Source organism: Engystomops pustulosus, chromosome 1, assembly GCF_040894005.1.
Source record: "Engystomops pustulosus chromosome 1, aEngPut4.maternal, whole genome shotgun sequence".
In the NCBI taxonomy this organism is placed as follows: domain Eukaryota; kingdom Metazoa; phylum Chordata; class Amphibia; order Anura; family Leptodactylidae; genus Engystomops; species Engystomops pustulosus.
Window position 1 is genome coordinate 177072794 of NC_092411.1, and position 20790 is coordinate 177093583.

General features: G+C 37.6%; 1 protein-coding gene across 1 annotated transcript in view; it reads left to right on the forward strand.

Annotated features, from left to right (window-relative positions):
* The first annotated feature begins 311 nt into the window (after nucleotides 1-311).
* LOC140067844 (fibrillin-2-like) overlaps nucleotides 312-20790 on the forward strand; it is a 98689-nt gene continuing 78210 nt past the window's right edge. Inside the window, exons 1-2 of the mRNA XM_072113953.1 lie at nucleotides 312-402; nucleotides 5941-6244. Of these exons, the coding sequence (XP_071970054.1) occupies nucleotides 6075-6244 (170 nt within the window). The 5' untranslated portion in view covers nucleotides 312-402; nucleotides 5941-6074. The remainder of the gene's footprint in view (nucleotides 403-5940; nucleotides 6245-20790) is intronic.

Here is a 20790-nt window from a genome sequence, read left to right on the forward strand (position 1 = left end):
CAGAAAAATGACATAAATGAGCTGATGGTCGCTTGCCAAAACATGATTTATTATGCTAGTGCTGGATTGGATTAGGTGGAAAGTATTCTGGAATGATTTGAAATGAGCCTAGACTGAATCTTTTAGGTGATAATGTCTACAACTCCATATCCCTACCCCCTCCCTTCCCTCTCTGCCTCCCCCCACCCTCTACTTCAAGTTAGAAACTTTTGGATGAAGAATGTGGGAGGTTTGTGCTTCTTTCTGCACCCACTAGAGGACACTCCCCCTGCCCAATTTGGGTGAAGCACTACCTTTTTTTCCTCTAGTCCCAGGGAACACAACTTTACTCCTTTCCTTTCTGTCCAGTCTCCACTAAACAAAAGAACCTCTGGACACTTTAGCACTCTCCAGGACCTGAAGGTATATATAGACATATATCTATCTTTCTTTCTCGCTTTATCTGATCGATTGAGATAGAAAAAACAATCTTACAGCTGAAATGTGTTTTAAATCATCTTCATATACAATTAGCAGATGTCTTTTTCTTAAGATAATATGAGACCCCAATTCCAGTGCATTCTACCGCCTCTAAACAATTATAGGAAGTTTAGCAACTTTTAAGCCATTCTACATACTTTTAAAGCAATGATTTCATGATATTACATATTACAGCAGGCCATTGTTCATATCCAGATGTGAGAAGCTAGCAGCAGAAGAACAGTAGGTTACTATCAGTAGAAATTTCTCCTTGGTGTGTAAGCAGTTTTAGATGTACAAATGACAATAGTGTGACAAAAATGAAACATCTGGCCACGCTTTATCCTTAAGATATGAAAAACTGTAATATATAGTGTTCTCTGTATTGTCGCTACATGAATAATTCCTGAAATACATCATGACTGGGATTTTATTCTGACCAGGATAAAATATTAATGTACTCTGTGGAACGCTTTGTTAGAGAAAGTCTGGATTTGTTCAATCTAACTCTACTCTCTCTCCTAGTATCCTGTCTTGCTGTTATATGTGCACATAGGGGGAGCAGAGACTGTGAATTATATTTCTGCATTGTTTGATCATACTCCAAGTCATGTCTTTTGTCATGTTTTGTGTTCTGTAACATATATGATATATCCTATCTACAGTAATATTTTATAGAAAATGTACTTTTATGTATCATCTCACCAAATTAGTGATCTTGCTCTCATGGTTTCATACTTGCAGTTTTACATTTCACCATTCTGTAGGTCGCTCTATTGTTCCCTTTCCTATCTCAACCACATTCAGCTGCATTCAATTCTTAAAGAAAGAAATACATTATATTGGTTTTTTTTTATTTTGGTAAGTAGGGAACATCACTGCAGTGCAGTTTAGTTCTGAATTGTTACTGTTTTATTGCTAATACCTGTTTAGCTGTGTCAATTCATACTAGTATCCCAGTTGTCTATCCGAGCAACACTTGTATAACCTTTGCTAGATTGAATGAAAGGATTTTTCTTTTCAAAAAAAGCGCGTTGTGCGTGATGGCAGCTAAGTTTAGATATTGTTGCCGTTAGCAAGTGGAAAATAGTTTCAGAGCAATCTTGGTGGGTTTAAATGAATTCTGTCTGGAAGCCCTAGATCCTTGGATATTAAAATAAAATGATCAGTGAATTAGTTTAGATAATATACAAGGAAATAGGTGAACTGTTAAAATGAGAATAGTTGTCTTATAGGAATCGCTGAATACTATTACAACATTTATGAGGTTACGTGCTGCCATTTTATACCAATTGTTCCTCCTATATAAGAATGTGTACACAGGCATGACTGTGGTATCTATCATCTGTATTACATGTTATAAATTAGATTTATATCTGTATATGATAAGCATGCTCTGTACTATACTGTGAGATGTTTGCAGTCTGGGGGAGTTAATGTGAAACATATTTGCCTTCTATGGTATTACAGTTACAGGGATTAGAATTGAAACTCTGTATATAGACCATGCATCTTGGCTTTATAATGAGAACAGCATATCATAAGATATTCAGAATGTGCAGAATAAATAGGCAGCTGCTATCTTTTTCTGGTGCAGTGTTAAGTTCTTCAATAACTTTAATGTCATATTATAGCTGGACCTAGGTTTTTGTTGGATGTAGAGTTTAAAATGCTGCCCTGACTCTGTATTCGAATAACCAGACCAGGGCTGATAAATCTACAACAGTGTTTCATATTGAGATTTAGCATGAGCATAGTTGGCAGGGTAAAGGTGAATTTATCTGTAAGGAATAGGACTTTTTTACAGTGTGTTTTGCTTGAGTACTAAAAATAAATAAAAATAATCTGTACTCACACCATACATTTTAGGTTCTGGCATATGGCTTCGACTGGTTACCCTTTTTTAATAGCAGTATGGTCTGGGTGTGGCCCTCCCTACTTCCATACTCCCCTACTGTGCAGATGGTTCCTCAAAATGTTTTCTTTGCATTGTTAATAATGGATGTCATTGTGGTATATTTGTGTTTTTTTTAATTGATCAAATGCTTACAGCATTTGAAAGTTACTTTGTATGGAATCAGAATGAAATCTCATTTGTGGCTTATTAAGATATTGCATTGGTTTAAATGACTAGAACAATTACATTTTTAAAATTTTAGTTCAGTTAAAGGAAATCAACCACTTAGTTTTGTTTTGAGCTAAAGACACGGACTCATTTTAATGCATATACAGGATCTTCTTTTCTTTAGCCACAAATTATTGTTATTCTTGAGAAAATGTAGTTTTAAAATTATGCTAATTAAGCCTGGAGCGCCAGAGGCTAAGCAAAGGCATTCAGTGCTGCTATTTTCATGCCTCCTTCTTCAACGTATAACCTCCTCTTCGCACGCCCCCAAAGTGGCTTCGCTCACTGAAGACAGTGAGCAGCTTGCTGCACTGTGCCAAACTTTCCCAGAGCTGGCTAGTGTCACCTGCCCGCGGAAAGGGTCATTAGAGGGAGGGGCGTTGAGAAGCGGAGGAAGGAGGCATGGATAATCAAGGAAAGTAGGAGCGCCAAACGGCTTTGATTAGACTCTGGTGCTCCAGGATCTCTAATTAGCATATACATTAAAAACACTGATATGTCTGCGACTTTAGCTTAAAAGTACAAAAGGCAAGTGCTTGATTTCCTTTAAATCTTTTAATTAAAAAAGTGGCGCAGTAATTCAATCGTTTTTGTTGAAGTAGAAAGGGACAACAGTATGACCTTGCCATAGGGCAGTTCCTTTTAGAGAAAAAGCCATCTTCTTTGTGTAAGCAAATAGACATCAATCAGTCTAAATGTGTACATAAAAACAGGACCACTTGTCCCAGATCATTCTCACTGGCTGAACAAAGGTACTCTAATGAACAATGTTTCTCTTTCCTCTGTTAATACACAGTCTGAGTACTATGGCAAGAATTGGGAGTACATGGAGTGGCCTCCTGTAATGTATTTTAAGATCTTCAAGGTTTTCTTTTGAATGAATGAATAAAAAAACATAGAATGCTAATTTAAAGAACTAATAATATAATTCACTTTATATCAAGTGATGGTACATAACCTATATGTTTTTTCTATATACCTACAGTATATGCAGAATTTTAAGGGGTTGTCCTTTTCCAGAAATTGTGCCTCAACCCAGGACATGCTGTGTTTGATATTACAACTCACGGCCAAAGAAGTGAAAGGGAATAAACTGCAATATCATGGCCAGTAGACATATGTGGCCCTTTTTTTGGAAGAAATCATCCATATTTTCAACCATACTTCTGAACCAGTAGTAACTATTTTAGTGTATAAAAAAATAAAAAACAAACTATATATAAATTGGGTAACATACAATACAGACGATTCACCATTTTGCTCCTTGTGATTGAACAATATTATATCTATAAAATAACCATTTTTAGGATGTTAATTGCCAGCCTGAGCTCCTGGCAGTGATTGTCTTAGCATAAATGGCTTATAAATATAACCTCTGTAAATTGGTCACTGCATCTCTAGACCTAAGCTTATCAATAGTTTCCTACAATGGTCTCATCAGTTTGAATAAACTGGGCCTGGTTGCGATCGCACCCTTGCACCCCCTCAAGTTACGCCCCTGCTGGACCTCACCACATAATCCATGTCTATGTTTTGTAATGAATCTGAATGCATCAGAAAATATGTCTCCAATTGAATCAAAGTTTGCTGCTCAAGAGGAAATTGGTGCAGCCATATAAAGGTCTGTTCAGCGTAAAATCACTTCTGTCATTACTTCCGTCAACATCTTACCAACAATATGAGGAGTAGATTTTTAGAAAGGCTAGCCTGAAAGTTAGAAATGCCTGGGTTTAAAAAACATCTGCAAAGAGTTTGTATGTTCTATACGCGTTTGCGTGGATTTTCTCCGGGTCCTCCGGTTTCCTTCCTCACTCCAAAAACATACTGGTAACTCGATTAGATTGCGAGCCCCATTAGGGACAGTGATCAATTTAGCAAGCTCTGTTTATCGCTGTGTAATCTGTGTGTGCTATATATAAATAAAGAATTTTCATTTTTATTATGCTGCTCTAGATTACAATTTGGGCATTATTTCATTAAAGTACAAGTGTAAAGTATAAAAACTTTTGCCTAACTCTGCCCTAAGCAAAAATAAGCAATTCTCTAATTTACTATAATTAGCTATCTTCAGGTGTTTAGCTGCTAGCAGAGGTTTTACATTTCCCCCCCCCCCCCTTAGGTTGATCTTCATTTGCCATGCTTTCTGGTTGCGATGGGAAACTGTATAGTACAGCTAGAGATGACAGGAGGCTTGTTGAGATGGTCTGTAGCGCCTGTAGTGATGTCATAAGCATGTGATAAGTCAGACCTGCCAATTACAAAAAGGCTGTCCTTCCTTATTTGAAAGTACTTAGTTTGATGCAAAGGACCTGCATGTCACAACCAGGAAGTGCCCACCCACATCAGAATTAGCTGAATCTGAATCAAATTTTTTACATACCAGATATATCTCAGTCTAGGAAAAATCCAGCAGCATGATACAGGTATCCTTGAATTTTTTATCAGAGGCTCTCCAGCGGTGCTAACACTAATATAACACTTATAGATGCTGAAAGGGAGGGAGATAGTTCAGGCGGACATATCTTTGGTTCTATAGTTCCTAGAACCATATTAAGATAATAATCTCATCTTTCAAATCATATCAGACTTGTGGTTCTGTGATCTGTATCTGCATCTTGATTTTCTAACTATGTATTTACCTGCCTGTATCTAACGTTCTATAGATCAAAAAATCATTGATGTGATCTGATAGATAAGATTATTATCTTTAAACCAGGTTCCAGGTACTATAGATCACTCCAACCACTAAAATTGCCTCATCTCAGGCAAAGTATGATTCTTCTCTACTCATTTTCGCAGGACTTGACATGAAGTTGCTTTTGTGTGGCATCCTTTTTTAGCATAAATAAACATGGCACTAGCTTATGATAAAAAAGCAACAAACAGCTGAACACATCACTTAAGATTAATACAACTTTCACAAAAAGAGATGTGAAGTAAAATGCATACAAAATCGTATAACATCTATTAAATTCACCTCAAACCATCCAAAAAAACTATTTAAAGGTAAAACAAAATACACAAATGTATACAAGGAAAACACATAGCTATGCAATCCCAGTAGCAGAGGCTGCCATAGTAAGATCTCTAAATCAAAGGTAGACAAATCGGCAAATGGCAAAACAAGTAATAAAAAAAATAACTAAAAGACACAAAGAAGGAAGGAACATTAGTTTAAGGAGATACCAAAGTGTGACTGATAGTGGCTTCATCAGGGTTTTAAAAAGACTGTATTCTATCTGTTATTCTTGGTTAAAATGATTTTTTGTGTTTTTTCCCTCCATATCAATATGACCTTAGTTCATTTGAGCAATCAGCATTTCTACATTATGTTAACTATCATATTTTTATTACAGCCTCTGCAGGAGTGCAACAGGACTGGAGATCTCTATGCTCAGGAATATAGTTAATCTTCCTTCATCAGATCAACTGTAACAAGCAATCCAAAAAGTAATTAGGGAGATTGGACACATCCTCAACCCATATCATCATGGGGGTGATATGGCTGGCCAAATTTATGCTGGGATGTACTGCTCTATGGTATGCGGAACAAGCTCAGAGCCAATTGGAACTTGGTGACCAGCAAGTGGATAGGTTTGCTGGCTATGAAGACAGGCAAGCACTCAGGGTGAGGAGAAGAGGACAAGACACGCTAAGGGGGTATGTTATTGATATTTTTCTATATAAATATATATTAGGAAACAATAGACTACTCATAGTAGAATGGATATATTGGAGGCCACAGTAGTGGTGAATTGACTGAAATTTAAATCTGCCGGTATTCATGGTCACGGGCCACTTTTTTTGTCAGCCCTGCACTGAAACTTTAAAAAATTAGGTTACTAACTAAGAAATAGGGCCACTGGATACTGTTCTAATTTCATAATGATCAGGCCACGATCTACAGGACATCAAAAAATTTAATTTGCTTTTAAGGATTTTATCCACATTACACAACTTTAGTGCAAAACACAGTGTGTCTAATCCAAACCCTGCTCCATAATCCACCGGATCTTTCAGTGATAGATATCCTAATATTTGGTGGCGTGGGCACATTTGCCAGCACTTTGTGCACGCAGTTCAGTTCTAGGCAAAGTCCAGACTGGTGTAAAGTGGTGCGCTTTATCCTGCGCCGGGTCACTACTCCACCGCCACCGTGTGCCTATTGCTATATCATGTATAGTACCTGCAGGCTGCAAGCTTTGAATTAGCAGACATTTGGCCAAGTTTACCAAATACCATATCAGTGATGCATATTATCATATTTGCATGTTGGTTACAATGCAATCTATGAAAGCTCTGTAAATCACACACGGACTATTGCACTTTGACTATAGAGACAAAAGAAAGCAGTCAGGTTTACACCTTTCTGAAGCCATGTCTGTTCTGTGCAGACTCCAACCCTAAAAACGTTTACAAATGCATCATACTTTTCCAGAAACTGTGCCAAATGATTTCTATTCCATAAGTATGGTTATCCCCAGCGTGGCTGTTAAAACAGTACTGCAGTATGCAGTCATTACACCTGGAAACAGTTTCATGTGTATAAAATGTATCTGCTGAACATCAGACTAGGGTGGAGCAGTGGGATAAAGTAGTCAATTTCTTTCAGTTCTTTTTAGCAGTTTTTGGATTGCTTTGCAGTCTCAAACATTAGTTTATACTTGTCTCCATCAGTCTCCATCTGCAGGATCACTGTCTATGCTGCAATTACAAAGAAGGTATTGTTAAACATACAATGTAACTCCTATAAATATAATATCAATGCTTTAATTGTACCGGAACCCAGCAGTGGCCTAATCACTTTCCTTTCTCTGGAATCATTTGAAATGGCATTTATGGTCTCTATGGTTTAAGAATATAAATAACATTTTCAGTGCAATACAATCAATGCAACAAGTAGATAAAACTACATCTGGTCATGTTTTTGCGACATGATAAAAATAAAATATCAAAACCAGACCAAAGTTGCATCCAACCGTTTAATATGTAGTATCAGTGTAGTATGCTTAGCATTTACTTCCATATGCAAACAAAAAAATACAGCAATAACAGCTATATGCTCCTCCTCTCCTCTCTCGTGGAGCTACAAACAGTCAAGGGTTGATCCAGTAAACCCAAATTGTATAACAGAAAATAAGCTCTGACCAGAGCTCTCGATTCTCTTGCTTCCGTGTGTCCTTCTTCTTCCAATATGTCACTCACAAAATAGAGTAGTTCACACTCCTCCAGCACAAATTCCTGAATCCTCCGATAGGAATATACTGCTATTCAGACCAACACTCCTGCGTTTCTCCTGTGACCTCCTCCGTTTGCAACATATGTTGCAGTGGAACGCTGGAAGAAATTCACCTGCAGATAGCATAGTACAGTTTAACACTCAGGATTTATTTATATTAAAAATATACTCACAAAAGAACAATAAAAATGTGCATGTAAAACTCCAACATGGGATGCCAGCTACACATTCTCGCACTTCCATATGCATCTATATTTACAATTTTGAAAGCTTCTAAGCTCAATTTTCTAAGCATTTCCTGCTTGTTCAGTTAGTATGCAGTATTTGTTCTAGTGGTTTGCATCCTTGGAAGTTCTTTCTTTACAGTAATGTTGATTAAGATAAATGTCTTTAACTGTATAACACTAGGAGTTGCAGACACCTGGAAATATGCAGAATTTAGCTTTTTGAAAAATTTAAGATGTCTGATAATTGTTGAAAGGAATTGAAAGGTCTTTGTAAGGCAAAGTTCACATCACTCCATCTCTGCTGTCTATTTAGCACCAGATGTAGCCAAGCGTGACACAGGGGTGGGACTCCCCTTTTAGTAGCCCCAAGACTGTTAGTATTCCTCTAATTGAGGTTTCTCCTGGAGCTGTCAGGCATGACCAGATGCTCCTATCTCTGATCATGGGTAAAACCTGAGGGCATTCAAATTTCTACCCCTATATACGTGAAAGAACAACCGTGCCTTGCAAATACAGTCTTTCGTCTTAAAGTGTTTAGACTACATTAAATGTGTTCAGACTGATTGGATGTATTAAAGAGCCCTAGACTATAGATTACATGAGTTAAGTTCATGTAAATCTGACATCTTATACAAAGCCACATGAGAGGAATACTTTCTAAAACGTGTATTTGATTAAAAAATGGTTGGTGCAAAAAACACATCAAAGTTCGTAATTCTTCTCAGCTGCTTGTCCCTTATAAGACCTTTTTCAATTGTAAAAGTAGTTTTCTAGAATGTCTATGCACAATAAGACCCCAAAAGCACAGGGACCCTAATAGTATATGGAGCCCTCATTATATATTCATGGTGCCATGGTGAGGTTTACACATTTAGTTTTAAAAGACACTGGCAGGTGTGGCGCAAGGGGCTAATGAACTGGCGCAGGACCGAAAAGGTTTAGAACTGTCTCCACATTCCAGCTTTTGCAGCTCTAAGCGCAGCAAAAATGTTGGATTCTCAAACGGTGCCCAAGTTGTGCTCCCAAAAAAAGAAAAAAAAAACACCAATGGTTACTCTTTATACATAGAAGCCGTTTCCCCAAAGTCTGGACAGAAAAAATGTTAAAAAAAAACAAGGTGTTTGTTTCTTTGGGACATGAATCCTGCAATATGTGCGAGGCTATTGTGGTATTGTAACCACAAGTACTGTGCACAGAGCTTGTCCACAGAGATTGTGATAGTTGACCTCCTCACAAGTGTAGCAAATTAGGTATTTTCATGACACATTAATGTTCTCTCAAGCAGTCACAACGTAAGTAAGCCAATGGAATGTGACCCTTTCATTGAAGGTTCACAAGAGGCTGAAATGTATTACTTAGGATGTTACAAAAGTGTTGATCAACAATGAAAAAAATGTATGGTTTATGTTTAGTGAAGTTAATATTAACGTGATGATTTCACCTAAAATTACAAATACTGCTCTGTCTTAAGCTGCCATTGTTCAATAAAATAAACATATTTAAAATGACTCCTGGACTAGCCATGAACTCCCATTATCTTCCATATGACTCATTTCTTTAAAGTAATATATCTACAATATGTTGTTATAAGGCCCATCATACAGATGCTACAAAAGTGCCTATGGCTGTATAACTTGATATCACTGGACCTCTGAGTGTCTCAATAAAGCCTCAATGCAGATGTCTTACTTTATACTGTGTTACTTTATTTTGTATTTTCTTTTACATAGAAGGCAAAGTTTTCTATATTATTATATTTTGTATTTTAGATCTAGAGATTTATATAGGTTGTCCATCAAACTACACAGATATTAAAAGTAATTGGTATATTTTAGCTTACAGTTGACTCAGTACAGTAATTACTGAGTAAAGTATTAGACTGCAAACACCAATGAGACATTGGGGGGAATTAGTTAAGACTTGTGTTTGAAACGCCAGTCTTAAAATGAATTCCACTGGGATCCACCGCCCCGATCTACTAAAAAGTTATGGTCTTGTGAAGATTTCAGCTTTAGTGTCTTCCCATTTTCCTGCCCGCCCCACTCCACAACAAACCCAAAGTGGTGTGCGGGTCTGAAAAGTTACATGACAGATAAGGCTTTGCAGATATTCCCCATTGAGTCGTGCAATGGGCTATCAGGTCTCTTTAGACATCAATCTAATAATAGCCAAAATATTGTAGACAATGTGGCTAGAGTCTAGTTCTCACATTCTTAACTTCAGATTGTTTTCATGACTTCCTTGTCAAGTTTTATTTTATTGAATTTGCCATTGGACAGTGTTTACTTTGTAAGGCACTCATCTCTTTTCTTGCTAGAATCTGCACATTCAGTAAATTATCAGAAATACCTTGTTTTACTTGGGTCTAGAGATCAAAGGCTTCCAAGGAATAGTGCAAAGAGCTGGAGTAGTTTTCTTGAATTTATGTATTTATGTTAAGTTCCAATTTACTACATGAAACACTTTCCATCCAAATAGTCTTTCTGATGTGGTTGACTCTTCTGGTGAATTTAGTGTTACTGGCATAGATTTCAGTCTGACCAATCCTTACGGTATTAGTCCAGACACATTTGTAATAAAACCTTGAAGTCTTGAAGTGTGACTTTTCTAAAAAGTTACATATTGCAAAAAATACACAGCTTTACATTACATCCCAAGAGACAGTCAATCATTTTATTTTAAAAACTTCTACACTGTGTTGGATACAAGATCAGGAGGGGCAATGCATGACTGCCCCCTCGGGCTCTAGACTAGGCATAACATGTTGTGACAGTTTCCTGGACAGCTTTTTAAATATCCAAGATCCTGAGGGTTGGTCTGAAGAAACTATTGACTTTAGATTTGAAGTAATTAGGGAAACATCTAAATAAAAGCAATGTTACATACATATACAGAATCTTTCGACTAGTTGTTTGCAGCTGCTTTGTGGTAACAAAACTACATATAAATGTCCCAATATAATTACTCACATATATTCACGTTTTAATTATATTATACAAAGGAAGGTTTTTAAATTGTCCACTTTTCATTAGGTTTCCAGCTATATGAATTGTAATTTTTGAGTCAACCCAACAGAAGTGTTCCTTCAATGCCACCACAAGAAAAATTAAGCATAACCATTTATGTTAAAACTAATAGTCTACCTGTGTTACTAGTCAATGAAGAGTAGCTTCAAAATTAGTTAGACAATCAGATTTCACTGAATGCATATACTAGGCCATTTACATGAGCATCTGCTGTTAAAGTGACATGTTTTACAGGCCCCCATTTCAGTAGAACAGCAATTAGTGCACATATTTAGAATAGTTGCATGTTCACCCCACTGCCTGCATTTACATTGTGCATTCAAGCATTCAGATATTTTTTGGCATTCTGACACTTGTTTGCTGTGTCTTCCTCTAACTTGGGTAACAAATGGCCAGATAACATAAGTATGCTGCTAACTAAATATTATCCATATTTATTATTAATTATGGACCATATAGTTAGCTCCATAAATATTTGGACACATAATGTTTTACCTGTTTACTGAAACATATTCAAGTTATAGTTACTGTATGTAATGGGCATAGACGAAAAGTCCAGACTTTCAGCTTTCATTTTATGGTATTCACTTTAAAATGGGATGAAGGGTTTAGAAGTTTCAGCTCAGTTTCACATGTGCCACTCTGCTTTCAAAGGAACCAACATTAATTGGACAATTGACTCAAAGGCTGTTTCATGAGCTGGTGTGGGCAATTCCTTCATTATGTTATTATCAACTAAGCTGATAAAAGGCCTGGTATTCTCAAACTGTGAAAACAGAAAATAAAACATCAGAGAAATTGCCGCATTATTAGTAGTGACAATATCTACAGGTTGGTGTATCCTGAGAAAGAAAGCACTGGTAAACTCATCAATGCAAAAAGACCTGGACACCCACAGAAAACAACGGCTGTTGATTATTGGAGAATAATTTCCATGATATAGGTCTTCAAAATAGCCAACCAAGTAAACAACACACACCAGGATGCAAATCTACCATAAAGAGAACCCTCGTTAAAAGTAAATACAGAGGGTTCACTGCCTGGTGAGAGCTGCTCAAAGTCAAAGGCGTGGTACAGATCATGATCCAAAGCATACCACATCATCTATAAAACACAGCAGAGATAGATTGATGGCCTGGGACATACATGGCTGCCAATGACATTGGGTCAATAGTGATTATGTCACACCATCAGAAGTAGCTGAAGACATACTGGGGTAGATTTACTAAGATTAGTGCAACTGCGGAGGGTGCCAGATTCATGATTTCTGGTACCCGTTCTTCATGAATGTGGTGCACCCAGCACAGCTCCAACAGAGTGCATCATTTTTTGTTGGTGCATCTTTAACATAGGATGTGCGACACATTTCTCTCTAGTTTGCACCGGAATGCCCATTTCAGTGTAGAAGTTTTTGTCGTTTGAAGCATAATGCAGCCGCACCACAAAAGGGCCATGGGTGACACATATGCGGTGTGGCACGTCTTAAATACATTTGCAAGCATTCTGCACTAGAAAGAATGTGCAAAGCCCGACAGAAAACAGGCACACACTCTTAGTACATGTGCCCCACTGTGTGCTCCAATCCAGCCATATTCAGCCAAATTGATTGGTCAGCGTTTCATAATACAGATGAACAATGACCCAAAACATAAAGACAAAGCAACCATGGGTTTATTAAAGCAGAAGTGGAATATTCAACCCAATTGAGTCACGTTTCACATGTTAAAGACTACACTTCAGACAGAAAGGCCATTAAACTAACGGCAACTGAAAACCAATGTAGTTAAGGCCTGGCAAAGCATTAAAAAGGAGGAAACCCCAGCATCTGGCGATGTCCATTAGTTTAAGCTAGGCATTCGTTGCCAACAAACGGTTTTAAACCATGTATTAGAAATTAACATTTTATTTGTAATTATTACATTTTTCCAATTACCTTTAAGCTCCAGAAAGAAAGGGATTGTGTTTTAAATGCTTCAGTTCATCACATTTTGATGCAATCATTTTGTTTAAAGAAATGAATTAAAGCTCAAAGTCTGGACATCAACTGTATCTGAAAAGTTTTGTTCAGAATTCATTGTGATACTGTACAGAACCAAAACTAGAATAATGTTGTCCCTGTCCAAATACTTATGGACCTACCTGTATAATCAGTATATTCGAATGTCTGAATTAACCCTTTTATGTACAGATGGATGGAATAGTAAAAGTGTCACTCGTCACCTTCCTGTCAGTCTGTTATGGTCACTTTTGTGACTCCAAATCAGTTCCATGGGGCTCTTATTGTTTCTTATTCATTTCTGCGTGTACCATTCATGAATAGGACATGCCATGTAATCTTACCATTATGGATGGAAGTTTTTACTAATAGAGGCTACAGTACATTCAGGAAATAGGAGATAAGTATTATTTGGACTGTCACTGGAAGGTCATTGTTACTTACAATATGGTTCTTTGAGGAAATTGTTGCTGATGTAGCTCAACTGTACTAGCAAAATGATAGCATCATGGCTGACATCATTGTTATTTTGTGAATTACAACAGGAGGGCTTGCACTGAGAGTACTGTGGCTCCCATTGTGTGCTATGGTAAAATTCTCAAAGGTAACCATATTACCTCCAAATCAGTATGTGACACAGCATTAAAGGGAATAATGTAATAAAACTTAAAATTAGATCATTTTGTATAAATTTTTTCACATTTCATTGGGGTGGGGTTTTGTTGACAGTATGAACATAGGATTATATTTAGTATACAGGGTTAAAAATAACTGTTAAGAAGACCTGTCAGGTTGATTTGGGACCATAAACCAACTACCTTATGGACCTGTGGTTTAGGGTCTCAAATCAACCTTTATGAGGGCTGTGGGTGGAGGAAAAGAAAAAAACAAACTTTTATACTCACCTAGATGTGAGTCCGATGAGGCACCTGACTCACATCTAAAGATCCCAAGCCGCTGCCTCCTCCTGCAGTGAGGCAAGTGAAGCCGGGACAACAACCCCGCCTCATTGCACTTGCGCTACACCTATGGTGCTTGCACAGTCAAGCCGGGATGTACAATGCCAGATTCACTACCTGAAAAGCACCGGCGCCAAAAGACTAAGAACGTTTGTGTGTATAAATTTTGAGGGGGTTTTGGCACACCATTCAAAAATCATACAGGGTGATTTGGGACACTAAATCATCGGTCCATAAGGATCTCTGGGTGGTTTAGTGTCCCAAATCGCTCTGACATGTTCCCTTTAAGATACAGGCTCAACATATTCTGAGTTTAATTCATGGTCACTGCAAAGGTGCAGGGAAGATATAGGATCTGCAGAGGTAGATCACTATTTTATGTCTTTCTGGATGTGTTTATGCAACTTTTCAGGTGCAAGGCAGAGATGTTTTCAGATGTACTCCACTGCTGTGCAACTTTTTAGGTGCAATGCATAGGCTGGGTTCACATTCTGTTTTCGTGCATACATTGTAAGGACACATCAGGGGGATTCCGACATGTCCTTGCAATGTAAGGCACAGATGTATCTCATTGTATGCTTATACAGTGGGATGTGTCGGCCGGGAACCCCTCTTCCCCCTGAATGCAGGGGGAGGAGTGTACATTGGCAATAGCCGGCGATTGGCTGCTGCCGAAGTAAGGGTTGTTTCTCAAGTGATGTCTATGTCCTAATATGTCATTGGGTCCCCTCTTGTATTCACTCAGTGGGGCCATGGAGAGGGATGCAATACGTCTTTCCATCCTGCCTTTATTGGCGGATATGACCCGATAGCGGTTAGACGTACACGTCTATCACTACATGTCAGTGTATACGCTCAGCGTACCCTTTTTCCAGATACTGCCATGCTTTTTTCCTGCCAAGTTGAACTTGTGCATGAATAGTTGTACATATGTGTGGTGCTCCTATAAAACTAGACAGAATTGTGATATATCCCCCAATATGTGACATCAGTATACAAGTTTTCTTGTATTAATTGTATAACCTTCTTTATGAAAGAGTAGGGCTTTCTCTGTAACACTGAGCATTACAATACAGACGGTCCCTTACGTAAGGACACCCGACTTACAGACAACCCCTAGTTAAAGACGGACCCCTCTGCCCATTGTGACCTCTGGTGAAGTTCTCTGGATGCTTTACTATAGTCCCAGGCTGCAATGATCAGCTGTAAGGTGTCTGTAATGAAGCTTTATTGATAATCCTATTACAGCAAAAAAAACTCCAATTGTCACTGGGGCAAAAAAAATATTTTTTGTCTGGATTTACAATTATAAAGTATACAGTTTAGACTTACATACAAATTCAACTTAAGAACAAACCTATGGAACCTATCCTGTACGTAACCGGGGGACTGCATGTATTACTTTGGAATAAGATGGATATATTAGTTAATGCCTCATTTAAAATCATTTAGCAAAACGATATTCTTTCCTCAATGCAGGTCAAAATCCTGGAGAGTTTTTTTAATAGATGGAGAGATTCAATTATAGTTTAGTAGAATGAGGTTGACCTATACGGACAAGTCTTATGGGGCAGATTTATGACAACACTGACAGTTTTGTTGTGCTTGTTTTTGCATCTAAAAAGTTGCATGCTCGTAATAACGCAGATTTTGGAGGAAGGGATGCAGACATGTAATACTTGCATAGAACTTCCATGACCAATAACAGCTGATCTCCAGGGGGTTGAATAAACTATTCTTGATCACATTAATAAGTAGATTGTTCTCTATAGCAATAATGTGGTTCTAATTCCTGGATGCAATATAAGCTTTACATCGTATCCACATCTGTTCAAAAGGAGAGAAAATATGATTACTGTATCTAGGTAAATTTGGCCCACAACCTTCTGTGAATGTATACTGATAAAGGGAAATCTGTAGGATATGCAGGACCCTCACTCCATCCTTTAGGAGTCCTGTCAGGATTTAATTTGGTTTTCTCACAAAAATCCTAATCTAAATTATATAAAACAATATATCCCAAAACTCAGCTGTTCTTCCTTTATCATAGCCTAATCTAAGATATTCTTCACCTCATGCAGAGAAACAAGCCATTTTAGAAACATGTCGCATATGGAGTGAGTTAAAATACCTATGTTCATCTTCTCCATTTATTCTTGCCCTCAGATGAATGATGACCTGTTATGATCCCTTAACAAAAAATCAAATGTCCTGTGCATAAAAATACAAAACTTCTATGTGCCTCCATATTATTTCTATAACAGCTATACAAATACATATGCTCACACAATACGTTGTGATGCAGTTGTTTCCTTGATATATTGAGTGGCAGAATAGCATACGATTTAACCTGGTTATGCAAAATGGAAGACACAAGTCTAAAAGTCTTCCTCGTTCTCTCTTGTATGCTGACTTCTTTGCAAACATTGTGCAAACATGGGGTGAACACAGTCATATGGATTTTGGATCCCTTTAGAATTCCACAATCCCACAAACAATTGTGGTTATTTTAACCGACCCTTCTTCCTTTTTCCGTGAAGATTGTGAGTATATCATTTCTAGTAATTGGCAGCGCTTACATGACTAAGGACTTTCCGAGCATATATGAATATCAGCACACGCACATTACTCAAAATGGAAATTACAGGTCTGTCTAAAACAGCTGTGTCTGGCCCTCTTCTCACATAGCTTGTGGGCATGGATGTTGAGCGCGCCCAGGCTTGCTAACTAACTTCAAAGCACATGGAAGCTTTTGGGACATGATTAGCAAAACATTTTCAAGAACAATGGATCTTAATTTGGTCCCTCTACACTAAGTATACTTAGATTAATTATTTTTCCTTCAAATTTTTTTGATTATTGAGAATTTTGTTTGCTGTTGTTTTGTATAGCTCTTTTATTTATTAGATGTGTAATATACTAGTAAATTTATGAATATACATACTGAATTGCCAAACCAATCTACAATGGGAATCTTTATTTATATTGCGCTTTGCAAATTAGAGGGGCAAATTGTTTATGAATCATGGGGGGCATATACAGTAAAATAAGACATTACGGTGCAATACCATGGTCATATGACACAATAGGAATGAAAGCCCTGCTCCTAATAGCTTACAATCTCTAATGTATGCAATGTTGTTGCTCTGTTTTTCTTCATAGATTTTTTTATATAAAAAGCCCAAACAAAAAGGCAATGGGGAGACTCTTTTTGCCTTCTCCAATAATTTTCTGGTGGAAAAAGCATATAAATGTCCCCCTCTTTGCTCTTTGCAAACTTCTCCGACCCACACGCAAATGTTGAAGAGATTGGGTGGGGAGCAGGCAGGTAGAAGGAGAGCAGGGGTGTGAACGCGCAACCCGCCACATTTACTATAGTCTCCTCTGGAAACTCGCAAAGACTATAGCAAATGGTCTACAGGTTGGAATTGGCGGAGTTTGCACTGGTATCCAGTAAGAGGCTGCAGACTCTTAATGGATTTGAGCACCAAATGCCAGTCTTAATTAATTCCCCCTAATGTTTAAAGCAAATCCTCTATCAAAATCAAGAATGATAAACAAGGGGCACTTACTAATAGATCTAGACACAGTGGTGTACAATTACCGTATATACTCGAGTATAAGCCGACCCAAGTATAAGCCGAGGCCCCTAATTTTACCACAAAAACCTTGTAAAACCTATATATTTTTTACTCGAGTATAAGCTGAGTTTGGGTTTTCAGCACATTTTTTTGTGCTAAAAAACTAGGCTTATACTCGAGTATATAAGGTAATTACCCATCACTGGAGTTAACAGAAAGTGCATTCTCCATGTATAATGCACTGTGCTGCGATTCACTAAGATCATGCGCCCGATATCCTGCATGTGTCACTTCCCCGCTCAGGTCAAGCGGAGTTCACCTTCTTCTTCCTTGTGCATTGTCTTGTGACACAATTTGAATCTTAAATCCCGCACTGAGTCCGAATCAGTCAGATCATCGTGCAGCACGCCAAACCCCCCCCCCCCCCCCATTTAAAGCATGAAAGCAAAATCCGATCACGTGCGACACAATCCCAGCGCAGACACCTGTTAAATACCTGTTAAAGCGGCGCAAATCCCGAAAAAGGTGAGCAGCGCGACCCTTAGTAAATAAGCCCCAGTGACTTTGGCTTTTTATATTTATTGTCCATGGCCTAATCAACTTTTAAAATTATTCAAATGAGCCAGAAAGATTCTTGGGAGCATTTGCAGAGCCCCTACGTGCTACAGCTGTCTCTACCTACCCCTTAACCCTGTTCTCCCAGCACTTCCCCATTCCTTTACTTGATGTAATCTCACTGCAGCATACAGCGGGAGTGTGAAAGTGCACAAAGTGCACAATGCAAAAGCCTGTGAAGCTACAGCACGGAGGGGTTCTGGTAAATTTAAAAGTTGATTTTTAGAAGGAAGAGGCCATGGATAACATACATAAGAAGATTACCACTGTCACATGAGTAGATACCCCTGGTTTATCATGCTTGATTGTCTTTAAAAGTTGAAAAGAAAATACATGGCTGCCCTATAATGTCCTCCATAAGGATATTTTCAAAACACAGTGCCGAATAATGTATCAATTATGGAACTCCATATATGTGGCTACATATATTCCTTTATATAACTCTGCCATGTGAATGAGCTCCTTAAATGGTCACTAACTTTTCAACAACTAATAATACAAGAAAAAAAACCTACGGTATATATATTCTCAAACTAAAGTTTTCCTTTCTCCATGATTTTGACTCCTATGATCTTTTCTCTCACCCTCCTAATCTACTTTTCACTCTATGGATAATGGAGGATCTACAGTGAATCACAGAAGCAAAGTTTACCCCCAGCAACTAAAAGTGCACTGCAGTCTTGCAGACAGAGAATGGCTGCTGTAAAATGAGGTCCCAGAAACAAAGTTGTACATTCTACTGTAGGCAATATTAAAGTTATATGTCTGTGTGCACCTTACTACTGTACTTGTTATACATTCCAGGCTATTTTACTTAGTAAGCATATTCTTTCTTACAGTAAGTTAGCCACTATAGTGAACGCCAACAGCATCATTTATGATCACACGAGGGAGAGAAACCTATGGATACCATCAATGAGATAAATAGCTTGTCTGAGCAGCAGGATGTTTGCAATGAAAATAGGTAAACTTCACAAGAGTCAGAGGGTAGTTTTTCTTTAGTGTGGGTTGTGTGGATGTTGATACACAGATGTTCGGCTCTGCCTGTGATATTATCGGTGTTACAAAGGAGATGTGGGTGAGAGATCAGCACCCTGTGGGTCTTTGAAGAATAATGTTATGTCCTCTGCCTGGCTTCTAGAATGTTTTGTCATAATTACTTCAAAGTGGGAAGACACAACAATTTATGTTTTATAGAAAAGTCTCATAAATATCTTAGCTCAGTAAATGCATCCATTGTTAGCAGAAAGTTACATCTGTATAAAATTATAGAAATAAGGTCTTGTAAAGGCATACTGAGGGATGGGATGATACTAGTTTTTCTAATTTTAACCCTTTTATCACTTGGCCATTTTGTGTTTTTGTGTTTCCATTTATCACTCCTAACCTGCAAAAATGTATACATTATTTATTTTTCCATGTAAAAAGCTGTGTGTGAGCTTGTTTTCTGCAAATTTTACTTCATAGTGACAGTATTTAACATTCCATGTCATGGGAAGTGGGAAAAAAATTCCAAACTCGGTAAAAATGGTGAAAAAACACATTTCACTGTGTTCACAGTAGGATTTCACAGAGATACCAAATTTATTTATGTTTTAGTACATTTAAAAAAATTAAAACCTACTGTACGAAAAACATTTCTTTCTTCACCATATTGATGCTAATAAGTTTTGCATACTTTATTGTTTGGAGCTGTGTCAGATTTCATTTTTTACAGGACTAGTTTTCTTAGTTACCATTTTGGGGACTGTATAACCTTTTCATAACTTTTTATTAATTTTTTTATATGTTGCAAAATGGCAAAAAAGTTTTGTCTATTTGGGTGCTATTTTCCATTACGGGGTTCAACACCGGGAATAATTATATTTATTATTGTTATTACATATTGATAGATCGGGAGTTTTGGGACATGGCAATACCTGACATGTTTATGATTTTAATTGTTTATTTTTATATTAGTTCTAGGGAAATGGGGTGATTTAAACTTCTAGGGTTATTTTTTTTAAACTTTTTTAATTTTATTTTTATTTTATACTATTTTTCAGACACACTAGGGTACTTTATCCCTAGGTTGTCTGATTTACCCTTCGATATTCTGCCATACTACAGCACACTTAACACTGTCTTGGTTGATTAAATCAGTGTTCTGAGAAATATCTGTATCTGTATTTCTGCTGGTTAGCTTTTAACTTTTGAAGTTGTGTTTTACCATGCAGACATTCTGGGCAGTGTGTAGGTATATATGTCCTGGCTATCATCATAGTATCATAGTTTATACGGCTGAAAAAAGACACATATCCATCAAGTTCAAACTAGGAAGGGATTGGAGGAGGAAGGGATTTATGGTAAACATAACCATCAATGTTATTTAGGTGTAAAAAGGCATCTAGCCCCTTCTTGAAGCTCTTTGCTGTCCCTGCTGTGACCAGCACCTGAGGCAGGCTATTCCACAGATTGCCAGTTCTCATAGTAAAAAAGCCCTTTCGCCTCAGGTGATTAAACCTTGATTTCTCTATTTCAATGACCAATTGAGGGTCTCTTTATGGGGCTGTTAATAAAAAAG